At 31.9% G+C, this 13,822-nt stretch overlaps 1 protein-coding gene across 3 annotated transcripts in view; it reads right to left on the bottom strand.

Annotated features, from left to right (window-relative positions):
• The window catches only part of LOC120339312 (uncharacterized), a 28,037-nt gene that overhangs the window by 5,695 nt on the left and 8,520 nt on the right, over positions 1–13,822 (bottom strand). For 2 of the 3 annotated variants that reach the window (XM_078116001.1, XM_039407403.2), the window contains 15 exons: positions 13,148–13,273; positions 12,099–12,206; positions 11,330–11,407; positions 9,343–9,432; positions 8,787–8,855; positions 7,453–7,656; positions 6,910–6,968; positions 6,052–6,130; positions 5,825–5,908; positions 4,227–4,451; positions 2,667–2,825; positions 1,986–2,138; positions 1,461–1,640; positions 900–1,020; positions 415–521 (listed from right to left, as the gene is read on the bottom strand). In XM_078116001.1, coding sequence (XP_077972127.1) covers positions 415–521; positions 900–1,020; positions 1,461–1,640; positions 1,986–2,138; positions 2,667–2,825; positions 4,227–4,451; positions 5,825–5,908; positions 6,052–6,130; positions 6,910–6,968; positions 7,453–7,656; positions 8,787–8,855; positions 9,343–9,432; positions 11,330–11,407; positions 12,099–12,206; positions 13,148–13,273 — 1,842 coding nt within the window. The remainder of the gene's footprint in view (positions 1–414; positions 522–899; positions 1,021–1,460; positions 1,641–1,985; positions 2,139–2,666; positions 2,826–4,226; positions 4,452–5,824; positions 5,909–6,051; positions 6,131–6,909; positions 6,969–7,452; positions 7,657–8,786; positions 8,856–9,342; positions 9,433–11,329; positions 11,408–12,098; positions 12,207–13,147; positions 13,274–13,822) is intronic. The other variant, XM_039407404.2, reaches the window with a different exon arrangement.

The raw sequence follows: 13,822 nt of genomic DNA on the forward strand, positions 1-13,822 counted from the left end.
ACCAAAAAGGATTTCATTTAATTTTTGACAATGTAGAAAATCTGATCTGTGTACTGTAACTTTCATGTATATCAAAATTTAAACTCAAGTTCATTGAATATACTTTTAACTTTTATGTTTTGTTGTTAAAAATGACATTTTGAAATATATTTTATATTGGAATGTATTTGAAATAGTTTTCTGTTATAGGTTCGGCCATGACACAAAAGTGTGATTATTTCAAATAATCCTGTTCCATGGTGGCAAATTTTTACATAAAAGATTTTTTCATATATTCAGATAAAAGAGTTGCTTTAGTAAAATCAGCAATTATTAAAAAATCAATAAATATTCAAAATGTCCCGTTTTCAAATTCGGAAGATAAAAATTAACAACGTATATTAATAAGAATAATTCAAGCCAAATTTAACTCACGAAACAAATTCTTGAGAGTTGTTTCGATTCCAGTGAGTGTAGTAGACATTGGCATTCCAACGTCGAGAGATGCAGGAGGTGTAATGACTCCAGGCGAAGCCGAGCTGCTATCAGAATAAAAGCATTTACTTTAGTGGAATAAATTTTCATTGAATAATAAAAAAAAAATTTGCAAGGATACAATGATATACCAATGAGTAAACTTGTAAATATTATGAAAATTTCAATATTAACTGAAAACAAAAACTCGAAATGAAGTGTTCCAGTATTGGTGTTTCAAACATCCATATCCCAATTATAATTAATTACAACTATATTACTATATTTTGTGCAACACGCATGTAAGCAGAAAGACTCTCATTCTCCGATACATTCTACATTCATGTTTTTATCTTAAGTCTACGTTGTGTATAAGCGCAAGAAGTCGACACTAATGGTGCGAGTGTAACATCATAAAAAAACAATAATCAATAAGGATTACTTACTTAGACGATGTCTTGGACTCGAATGACCCCTCAGTAGGCGAGGTCTCACTGAAGCTACTCCTGCTCTGAGATATGGGACGAGAGGGGGCACGGTTGAATGATCGAGCACCATTGGATCCCCCTGAGAGAATCAAGTAAATTGTCAAGTCAATGTTGATCAGACATTAAATTTTTTTAAAAATTTTCGTTGTTATATTATGCTAATCCTTAGCTACGACTATGTGGCCACAAAAATGTGTGTCTGATCTTGTAAACAACAGTTATGCACAGATATTCAAACACAAATTTACAGTTAATAGTAGATTTTCTTTATGTAAATATAACCAAAAATTTGACACCAAAATCGACAAGAAAAAATTCTACTAGTATGCCTAGATAATATATAATATTAATGCAATAACCTTCTAGTAGACACAGTTATCCATGACCATAAGTATCAAAAATTTGGTAGTAATTTTCCTAGTTTGAAAATTAAAGAAAATAGGATATTTCCTATAACAACAACAACATGAACAACAACAACATTCCATTTAGAAATGTTCAATAAATGATCACACTTACCCATAATGTTACCTTGTGGATTGGCAGTTACAATCCCAGCCGTGTTCCATGGGTCAGACGATAGAGAAGTGAGATTAGCGGTCGGGGTGACAGGTGTAGAACCCCATACATTAGTAGAAGTTGAGCTGGGCAGATCAGGTAAACCCCATGGGGTAAAGTCAGTGGATGGTTCTCTTTGCACTAAAAGAATAGGTTGATATGAGATAAGCGGCGCTAAACTTAATCCTCGCAGATTGCAATTGGATTCAAATCCCATAACCACCATCTTCCCCATGGTGTAATAAATTGGGTTGGCAATGCCAAAACGAAAAAGTTTCAGATCCTTTAAATAGAATACTACCTCATTACATACCATCAGAAACCAATGGCTATATTAGTCAATCATATTATTTTAAATTAGTTCTAAATCAAGAACTTGCAATATAGAATATAAAAATTTTGAATGTATTTCGAACATTTTCTTCGCATATTTAGTGACGTTACATGTGCCAACAATAAAACGAAAGAACGAATAAAAATACAAACCCAATGCTGGTGCAGTATTCCACGATCTATCTAAGTCGTTGTTGTTGTTCAAGGGTTGTTTCCAAGTTACGGAGCTGGTGTTACGAGATCTTCGGAATTTCTCTCGTCCTTGTTGTAAGAATATTTGTTTCATTGTGTCAAGTTCGCCAACTCCTGCAAATAATAAATAAATAAAATAATTGAATATTCAATTCAATTAGGGGTGGTATGAAAAATTGCGCAAAATCCAAAATCGTTTTTCTGCTTTCCAATTGAAAAAAGATTTAAAATATAACAATCATTCAGAGTTGAGAATTATTTCCCAAATATTTTTCGAAGGGGCGTGGAGATAATTAAAAATAAAATATTTGGTAGATTCAATCTTTCCTGCCCTATTTTGGATATTTACATTTCAAACTTTTCATTTATTTTATTATTTACGTTCCATCCACATATTTTCAACGTGTTTTTTGAATAAAACATACTTTCGCCATACTATCTGTTATTTGTAGCTTATTGATAGCAAGTTATTTCTGAAATGGGCCGCAAAACTTTACAAATTCTAAAATGAGGGTGCAACTTAACAAGTTTGAGAACCACCGCACTATAGTATCCTCACAATCAGGAAATAAGGAGAGAATAAGGAGCATTAGGTACACGTTACTTCAATCAAAATGTATTTATACTAGTAAGTGTGCAAACCTATAAATTGGTTACGAATTTCAGTCAATGCCGATCTGGAGAAAACTTCACGAAATCCACGCAAAAATGATAAAGCGAGGTCGTAACGATTTTTCCACAGAAGATCAAATAGTTCCGAGATGCAGGTTTGAGCGTGATCAAGACTGTTGGCATCTAAACCTAGAATAAAAAATTAAATAATTAAAATCTTCGAATGCTTTTGATTTTTTATGCACTGAAGAGTAAATTACGTCTCTACACCCAGTGTCAAAAGACTTTTTTAATTCCTTTTTAAAGTGTCATAATCATAACAAAAGCTCAATAATATACAAACATTCGAGTTAAAGGGTGACATAAAGCAATTCTATTTAAGGTCATACCGTGTATTCTATATTGTATTTCAACAATTTTAAAAGCAGATTGAAATACTGAACAAGGAAATAGACCAACATGTTATTGTATTATGTTTTATTAATGCACATGTGAAATAGATACTGTTAGTTCAATGAAGAATAAAAGATAGAAGCATAGTACAATAATCTATATAAAGTGTTTATATAGGGCAGGGGTTCCCAAGCTTTTTCCAGGACGACCCCAAAGACAACTTTCAAGTGTCCAGTGCGACCCCAGGTCAATATATATATATATATTATGAAACTTTTAGAGCTTCTTTCACTGAACTTTTGAGTTTGGTCATCTGGTGGTATTAAGTAAAATAAGCTAAAACCAAACAGTGATGTCACAATAAATACCTACATTTTCTATAGCATAAGCATAGAGCGATGCCAATAGGCCTGTTTTACAGTAAGCCATGGTACAAACTGCTAAATTTAACATGGTTTGTCAAATCTTAGATGTTTTGTACATCCATCCTCTATCATACCTCAGCGACCCCACCGACCCCATGACCTGCTTGCGACCCTACCTACTTTGGGGTCGCGACCCCTGGTTTGGGAACCCCTGATATGGGGGTTAAGCATATTGTTGTATTCATAACATGAAACTGAAAATTTCCTTGCCAGTTGCCAGATATGAGAAACAAGCAAAGTATCCTTTATATGAGCTGCTACCCGAATCTTATTATTGTTCATCCAAACTTCGGTCAGTTTTTGAATTGAAAAAAAAAGTTTAAATAAAAAAAACATGGTTTATATGAAATGCTATGATATTGAATCCTCCATATATTATCATAAATTTTTTTTTTAGTTTTCACAAGTAAAAAAAGTACAACTATAAATACTTTGTGGATTTCCATCATTATTGGAAGATGGAAGTTATGATGGGAGAAGTCACCAGAAAGCTATTATTATTATGGCGCTCCAGAAGTGTATGTATCAATATGTTATATTATGTAAAGAACCAATACCTGGGAAAATGGTAAAATTACTAAACTAAGGAAAAGGGAATGTAAGGGTAATAACATCACATGACATGAATGACGTAAAATAATCTAATACTCAATAAAATGGAATAGATAACGGTAATATTTACCCTGGTACACACACTACGGGAGTACCATTATTACTGCTACAATTTTGATTTGTAGCTTTTGAATGATCACTTGAATGTTGTTTCACTAACCTGCTGAAGCCATATCAGAGGCTGGAACATAGCCGTTGTGTATAAGCGCAAGAAGTCTACGTTCAGCATTTGCCCATTCTCGTTGCAAATTTTCCATGATAACTTGTTCCTGGCCAGTGGGAGAAGGGCCAATACGATAGGGCATCGATTTTTGTTGTTGCTGCTGTTGCTGTTGTTGAAAATATTGTTCGGCAGCTTTCATTTGCCACTGTTGTTCCATGGTGCCTGTAATTGAATATGGGAAAATTGCTAATGAATGTATGTATTTTGTAATTTAGATTTAAATTCCTCATGCAGGGTTTCTATACCTTTCATAAATACAGTACCTGAAAGTTAAACCGTTTTTATTCGAAAGAATTATCATACTTAGGAAAGGATTTTCCTATTTTTCCGAAAAAGTAAAACCTTGAATACGGTATATACATATGGCATACCACGTATCTTGTTTTGTAATGAATTCAAGTTGTGTACAGGAATTATGAAACAGGTATTACAAATTTTGATGTACAAATTTATATATTGACGCTAGATGTTGTACGAAAATCACAAAAACACGAGTAATATTTGTTTGTATTATCAAAATATAGAATAATAAATTTAGAAGTAATATCATAGTACAAGTCAATTTAAGAAATTTTCTAATGAAAACACCCTCTCACATTTAAAAACAATACAATGGACCATTTATAGGATATTTTTAAATTCCTTCAACTAAAGTACATGTACAACGCTGATTCGATGTTACAATCCTTGTGTGGCCCACACTTGTCTGAGCGAACAAATTTCCTACCTAATAAGCGAGTTTTATTTAAATGCGACACACAACATCATTAACTAACGCTAAAATAAAGACACGTGTTAAGTCACATACAGTGATGAGTGCGAAGTGTCCTTGAGATTTATCAAGTGCTATTGACCTACATTCAATACAAAGATAAATGTCATCCAAACATATTCCACTTTGTTACAATTTTTAACAAATCATTGTTATACTATGCAAAACTAAACCATTTTAAATGGATTCAATGATTTTGTATACTGGTAAACCTCTAACGACAGACCATACAAAAATAGAAGCTTCCCCACTCTATATCAGGGGTGACACAAACTACGGCCCGCGGGTCAAATCAGACCCGTTGGGTAATTCAACCTAGCCTGCCTGATGCTGATGCTGCCACAACCAAACCATAACCAAATTTTAAAATTTCAGCTGAAAAATAGATCAAGAAATTTGTTGAGATTGCGATTAAATTTAGTTATGACGCGAGGCTTATCGTTTTCCACTTTTACTTTTGTAACCCTGTAAATGTTTTTAAAATGTAACTTTTTGCGCAACACTTACATTGCCTGTCAGTCTAGATGGGCAAAATTTTTGGCCTTTGGCCCATATTATACTTAAAAATGCTCGATAATAGTAATTTATTATAAAGGTGTTCATAAGCCCAGTTACAGTCTAAAACTTTGAGAACTGACTTAATGACAAAATTTCAAAATTGTAACAAGATTCTATAAACATACTGCATATGAGTTGTGAAATACAGTTCATTTCGTTTCACTATTACTTTTAACAATATGAACCAAAATAAAGAAATACTAACGTCCAGACACAGAATTAGTCCAGGATGCAGATCTTCCCAGACCAAAATGTTGAGCGTTTTGTAAATCAGTTGGTGATTGTACGCCTAGAAAAATTTGAACATGAATTTATTAATGCAGAAAAGGAGATTATTTCTCGTAGCTATCATTTACTATCATTGTCTATGGATGTCGAAAATCCCTATTAATGACAATAGAAAATGTTTTTAAGTATTGACAAAAATTATACCATTATTGCCAGTCATTCTTCCAAAATGTCCGAGATCAGGTTCACCGAACATTGACATTCTTGGTTTATAAGTTCGATCCTAAAAAAATTCATAAGTATTCAACTTTTGTAAAGAATACATTTAGGAAAAAATATAGTCTGTAAAATAAAGTAAGTCTGTAAATATATATTTTATATTCAGACAAAAAACGTTTCTTATTGTATTCTTATCTATAGTTTGGTACAGCGGTTCCGAAAAAAGGCGCCTTGCCGTAGTTTCGCAAGCTGCAGTTTCTTTATCTGCTGAACCGAGTTCAGCGAACAAGGTTGATTTTATAGTATTTCGAAAGAAAATCAGGCAGAGTTCGAAATTGCAACCTCTTATCTCTGAGGAGTTGTATTTTCGGAAGTGGCGTCAATTGAAACGAAATAACGGTCACAGTTGGACATGGAGAGAAAAATGTGTGTTTTTCATGTGTCTTTCAAGTATAACACCGTGCTTTAAAATGACGTGTTTAGAGCAACAGCCGCACACCTCTCATTAGATGAATAAGTGTAAATGTTATGACGTTATGTTGTTTTGTTGACATTGCTTTTATTCTTCAAGCATACAATTTTTACAAACTTCAAAAGACCTAAGTACACACAACAATCAGAGAATTGAGTTTTATTCAAAGGTTTCATGTTTTTTTTTTCTGATCAAGTGCGACATGGTTTTTTTTCTCTGATAATCTGGCACCACATGAACAAAAAGTTTGGAAACCGCTGACTTATTCTTATCTATAGTATAGTAGTTATCTGCTGATTACCATTCGCTTACAATGCAAAAATAGTAACAAATTTCGAAGGAAACTATGAGTGAATAACGATGCAACGAACCTGAGTTTTATAGCCACTGTTTACTGGTTTGAACTCATCAATAACTGGATATCCATCATCTGCAAAAGAAGGTGGTAATATTACAATAAAAAAATTATATTCTGAGTAAAACGAGAGATTAATGTTCAAATATATTAAAAACACAAAGGTCCAATAACTAACCACAGCATCTATGTGACCCACAGAAATGTCGTTAAGCACAGAGTTCGCAAAACAATAAAGAAAGGCGGCGTGACGGTCATGCTTGACAGAATAAAAACAATGTTCCTGTCAATTAGGAAAAATTTGAAAAATACTAATACTAATAGAATTTTGGCAACTACCATTTCTAGGTACTGGGAATTTGAAATTGATTGGTTGATTAGTTACGAAGAAAAGGGGTTTTTATGTTCCAAAGAGTAGCCCCAGTAACAACAACACTTTAGCAAAATATCAAAATGGCAACTCTGTATCCAAAAAATGATAACTTTTTTTTTCACAAATTTAATACGGTCTGATTTATCTGTGAGCTTATTTACATAAAACAAAAATTTCTGATGTTACCTTGCGGCATACGAGGCAGTGGGTGGAACACATCGGACATATCACGAATCGGTCCAGAAATGGGGGGATAACAATCCACGTTAGTGGCACGAGACTGTGGCATGTGATGATTCATTGACGTCATGGGAGTTATGCTTTGAGATCCCATCATCGAGTGACTGAGAGGTGGAGTCGAGACAGTTGGATGCATTTGCGGGGGCAATCCTGAATGACATATTAAAATAAAATTGATTGGTTTCATCATGTTTTCAGGTGGCTTTAGATGGTTTGTTCATGTTTTAGCAAGGTGACTCGGCAATTGCAACGCTCCTACAATTACCCAGAGGGGTTTGCCGGTTTGAATCTCATTAGCAATAATTATGTGCGAGATGTTTTCTAGACTTCTCGCTGTGATAAGATGGCTTTTTCCACCATCAAATCCACGCGTTTGAATAAATAACTGGCAACTATTCTATATCCGACCGGAACGAGGTCACATATGCAATGGCTCGTCATATGACTGTGCAGTATTATCGACTTTTCTCTTGATTCAAAACACAACTATGAAAACTAGTGAAACGTATAAATCTCACTACTTTGAAAAATTGCATTAACTCTGGATAAAAAAAAATCTCCAATTTCTCCAAAGACAACATTTTCAGGTAACAAATAATTTAAAAACTGTGGGGAATCATTAACCATAGTTTTCACTGCCATTCTCATAGGGAAACAAAATGATAAATAATAATAGACATGCAACATCACATTTTCTTTTCATACACCAATTGAGACGCACATAATGACCTTTATGAGTCAAGCTGCTATTATGCATTCGGATCACTTTTAAAATAGCATTGTTGGAATAACATGAATATGGTAATACAGTACATGCTGAGACTTGCAAAAATATTTGTACTGAACAGTCCATTGAAAATATTAATAAAGGAATGTTTAAAAAGAATCAGTGGTTTCCATGTATAGGAACTATGAATATAAAATCTCACTTAAAAGATAACAAATTCAACCGCAGATGTTATTCTTGAAAGTGTCAAGTTTCAAATAACAATTTTGATAAGGAACAATGTTTTAAATGCTCTGGGATTGTGAAAACTGAGAATTTACTACACCAAATGCACTCTCAAAAATTTTTTTTACGAATGCGAAATATTGAATATATTTTAAAATGAACCATGTCCAACAGATAAGTTTGAGAAAATTAATTTGGCAAAGCAAAAAAATTTAAAAAAATTGTGTATTTCTATTTTTTACCCTGTCAGAAGTTAAATCTATTTTTAATTGATTATAGGCATCCCCCTATCACACTTCAAAGCAATAACATGAAACAATTTACTTACCATACATTTGGACTCTGTTCTGGTCAATTTTTGGTGGACCAGGCTTTATGGCTTCTGGTGGCAATTCTCCTGAATAATAATAACATAGCATTTGTAGAACACGGCCCCAAAGTCTTTTAGCACACAATATGAAAAATGAATACGACAACTACTAGGCTATTTATTCAAGTTTCATATCAGTCAAAGGGCGCTCCAGAAGTATGTGTATCAATAAGGAGGTAACTAATTTTATCCGCCTACTTTACATCAAGTTGTGTAAAGGAACTGAAACCTATGGGCAGAGGGTATGGTATATTCACTTGGCTAACAGACGGTCCCGAACTCGTAATAGAACTAAAATAGGGAAAATTGGAATAAAATTATGGCCTGACCCTGGTACACATACTACGGGAGTATCCAGTCAAACTAATATCATGTTACAAAAATCAAATGGTTTGAAATCAGGCCAAATGCTAATCTTACGACAAATTCAAGTAAACATCGCAATCTTTGAAACAATTTCAATCAACGCAATTTTTTATAAAAAAGATTTATTGAAACAGAAGTTAGACTTTACCTCTGGCGACTTTCCCCATTTCACCCATAGGCCCAATTGGTGGATAACAGTCAAAACTTTTAGCAGATTTCTCTTCAGTTTTTTCATTTCCTGAAACAGAAAAATCATAAATTTAACAAGAGAACAATCCTAAAATATACAGACATGACTTGCATAAATTAAACACCACAATGTCATAAAATCGAGTGAGATTAGGAGTTGTACCGAATGTAACATAAAACATGTCTGTGAATTACGGTAACAATATTTGGAGATGGAATCTGAGCAACATATTAATATCATTATTCTTGAAATTTAAAATTGATTATTCCAGATGTGATTTCAACAACACCAATAAAACACCAACAAGAATACCAATTCAGCAAAACTTGTGGCCAATAAAATAAAAGTAAAGAAACTTTTGGGAACACTAGTGCTGGTGCACTCTCGATCATAAAATAATCAATCAACAATTAAGAAATCAGCATTGAGTCAAGTTTGCAGCCTCACAAGTAATTATTTGTGATAATGAAATGCTGTATTTATTATTCAGATAATCCCGGCATTTAAAATGAATCAATAACTAATAGCTGGGTAATTGCTGTACGACATACCAATTTTAATACCTCGCTAGTTGTATATTAACTCTTCAGATTCCGCGGTATTCATACATATATATATATATATATACCACACACATCCTGTGTATTCAAAGAACACCGATATTAAGAGCATTGAATTGAAATTGGTAACAAAACAATAACATTTTCTTGTATGAATATTAGTGATTCCATGTTATATTCGTATTATCTCATATCAGCAACCAATCAAAAATATACAATTACACAAAAATAGAAAGACATTTTCATTAGATGATTTAGAACTCAACATACTCATAAATTTTATTCAGAAAAATTGGTTTTGATTTTCAAACGGTCCAAATTTCAAAAGCACACTGAAATTTTCTTGATTTTGGGTATTTTATGTAAATATAACAACTTTGCCGCTTCCATATCAAAACTTATTAAAAATTCAATTGCTCAAACCCCTAAAAAACTTATTGACAAAGTATGTATCTGTAAATTTTTGTGAAATATATAAAGATTATATCTGAATCATTCCTATATTTTAATAGCATATTTTTTGAGTGTTTAGAAGCAATAATTAATAATAAAAGGAGAAAAAAAAACTAGAAGCGAACCAATTTTCCAGCAAATCAAAAAATCGAAATATTTTAATTAAGTTTCTCTGACAAAAGAACAAAAATTGGTGGAACTTCTAAAATTTCGGAGAATTTCGGCAACCATGAAGTGACTCATTTCTGAAATAACATCTGTTTGTTATTATGTATATAAAAACGAAATGATATTACTAATTTGCATATTGTTAAAAAACGAATATCAAATCAAGCATCAGACAGACTAACAAAAACAGTTTCATTATGCAGGGCATATACCAAGGAAACCAAATAAAAAAAATGGTGGTTTATATTTCCCAGTAGGCTCAAATTCAATCCTCAATTACATATTTATACTCCTTAAATAAATCGAATATTGGTATTGCAAAAAAAATTATTTAGTGACAAACACATAAAAACAAAACAAAAAATGTGTGAAATTATACGACATAATGAAATAAATCATGGTAACTCATCAGCTGATATCCCTAAAAACTGCAGGATTGCAGGATATTCATGAATAGGATTTCTTTTCAATTGGTGGTTTGTCATTAGTCATTACAAGGCTGAATTAGATCAGTAAACAGCTGGCAGTTTTTAGACAAATTCAAGTTATTTATTGCTGCTGCTGGAAAAAAAAACACTTTTCTTCACACCTTCAATAATTTGGAATTTTCAATTACATAAAACGGTAACAATATCATATATACTGAAAAATTCCTAGCGATTCAAACTAGCAAAATATCTATACTTGTTTGTGTCACATATGAGAAAGGTGATATGGCCTTGCTTTTATCACATTTTCACCCAAAAAATTTCATTTAATCTCACCTCTTTCATCTTTAATTGCTTTGTTAATATCAGTTGCATTGTTAACCATTTTCAGTTTTTCATCGACAGGAGACAATGCTGAAATCATAATAAGTGAAACAAATGAAAACTGATTTTTCAAGTATGGGCCAATTATGAATGATGCCTAATCATCGATTCTTACCAATAGGTGCATTCATAAATAAGCAAATATTTCATAAAAATTTCACATTTACATTTTATAGTCAAGAACAGTTGGAAATACCAATATCATCCTCAACAGAAGCATGTGAAATATTTAAAAATGAAATCATTAAAATTTCAGAAAATATTCAAATGTAAATTTTCCACTTTGCATATCAATTTAGTACCAAGAGAATTCCTATGAAGAAACATAGATTAGTTGGAAAAGGATTTTTCAAAATCAAATAAATACAGAATGTCCCAAATCAAATCTAATATTCGAATAAATGCGAAATTGGTTACATTCGATATATTTCATTCTTGATTTGGGAAATTTAAGAATATGGTAATTTGAAAATTTGTCATCTTAAGAATTTGATATTTGAAAGCCAAACAAAAATTGATTTTACTTCCTTGTTTGTGTAATAAAATAAAATATGAATCAAAAGAACTACCAAATTTAACTTTTATAATTTCCATTGATAATATATTTACACATATTACATTGAATATTTCATATTTATCAAGAACATTTTTCAATGGTATAATATAATAGTAAATTTTCCTGTTTTGGCCAACTCTGCAAGTAATCACATAAAATACCAACCTATGGGTTTTTCTGCTGGAACTGTTTTTTTCTCAAAAGCCGGAGCTGTTTCAACGACTGGTTTCGGTTTTGCCAAATATTGAGAATTGATAGGTTTGGCAAGTTCGTCTGTTTTAAAAACAAAACAAAAATTGATTAAAAAAAATTAGAAAACGTGACAATTATATTGACGTTCGTCCTTGAAACGCCTTCAATTTGTGAAAATGAACATAGAGGAGCTGAGCCAATATTATTGATCAATATTGGAGTTCGAAAACAAAAATCAATATGCAATTTGAGATAAAGCCGGTGTGATACAATAATCAAAACAATTCATATCATATATTTAATCGTACTTCGTACATAAACCTCATATGGGAGGCATAACTAAATTGTCATAGATGGTAATTAATCATAGTTCATATGCATTCGACCTACGAGTCACTAAGGCGTTAGTTTATAATCAAAACAATGAAAATGTCATCAGTACTTTTAAATGGCAGACTATAAATATGAATCATAATATAAATATGGTAAAATTAAAACGAAATATTTACAGCCTAAATCAAAAACAATATTATCGCATCAGAAATGGCCTTATTTTACTTCCGTAATTCTTTTTCCTCATAATGGGTTTTAATTTTAAAGAGACAATACGAAGCAGAGCATTGTCAAAAAAATTCTACATCCTACGCTATGCATTTCCAAATATTATTCAAACAGTGATTTGGAATTAAAGGATAATCATAAAATTTTCCTCTTATGTTCACGTTAAGATGCATTAATATTTCTAAGATATTTGAATAATATACCAGTATGGTCTGATATTTCAAGTAATTCCATTTGCAGTTTTACATAGTTCTATTTTATTGTTTTATAACTATATCGCAAAGTAAAGGCTACTGTTCGTCACTTGGCAATTAAGCTGAAATTACCGTAACTATAATTCTTAATCACTATAATGAGATGGGAATGAGGTGGGAAGAACTAAGAAGGCACATATAGATATTCAAGTGATTGGCTAATTGAGACGGGGCCAAGATATTATTAAACAAAAACAAAAAACCTACCAGCTAAATAAGCAAGTTTGTCTAAACTCAGAGCATGTTCGATACATTTATTCCATTCTTCGTATCCATAAAGCTTGCTGACATCCATTCCGAAAAATTGAGCTAGAGCTTCTAGGTATTGAGCTCCTGAAAACAGATGTGGCATATTTTTTATGAGAATATTGAACAAGAAAAACAATTAGGAATGTCTGAAATGAACAGTATATTCAATACATTCACAGTGTTCCTATTCGATATGATTAATTCTTGGTTCGGGAATAATATAGATAATCTACATTTGAAATTTGCCAACTTGACCCATTTCAAATTAACTGACTTTACATTCAGGTAAACTATAGTCTCACAGCTCCACGACTTTTAAAATCCATTTAATAAATTCAAAAATATGGTATGTTTAATCCACCTCGTACCAATGAAATCACAAGACATATGGTTACAAAAACAAAATTTGAAACAAATTAGCCTGCTCCATATTGAAATTAATTAATTAAGAAAATTTTGAAATGTAACAAGTATTATTATTAAAGAAGTTTATACGATTGAGCTATATAAAACTGGGCAATCAGCAATTCCGCTCAATGTCACTTATTTGATTGTTAAAAATACAATTTTAACAAAGTAAAATAGAAGTAAACACATAGCAGTAATATTGATGAATCTTCAAACAATATATAT

Source organism: Styela clava, chromosome 9 (assembly GCF_964204865.1).
Source record: "Styela clava chromosome 9, kaStyClav1.hap1.2, whole genome shotgun sequence".
Classification (NCBI taxonomy): domain Eukaryota; kingdom Metazoa; phylum Chordata; class Ascidiacea; order Stolidobranchia; family Styelidae; genus Styela; species Styela clava.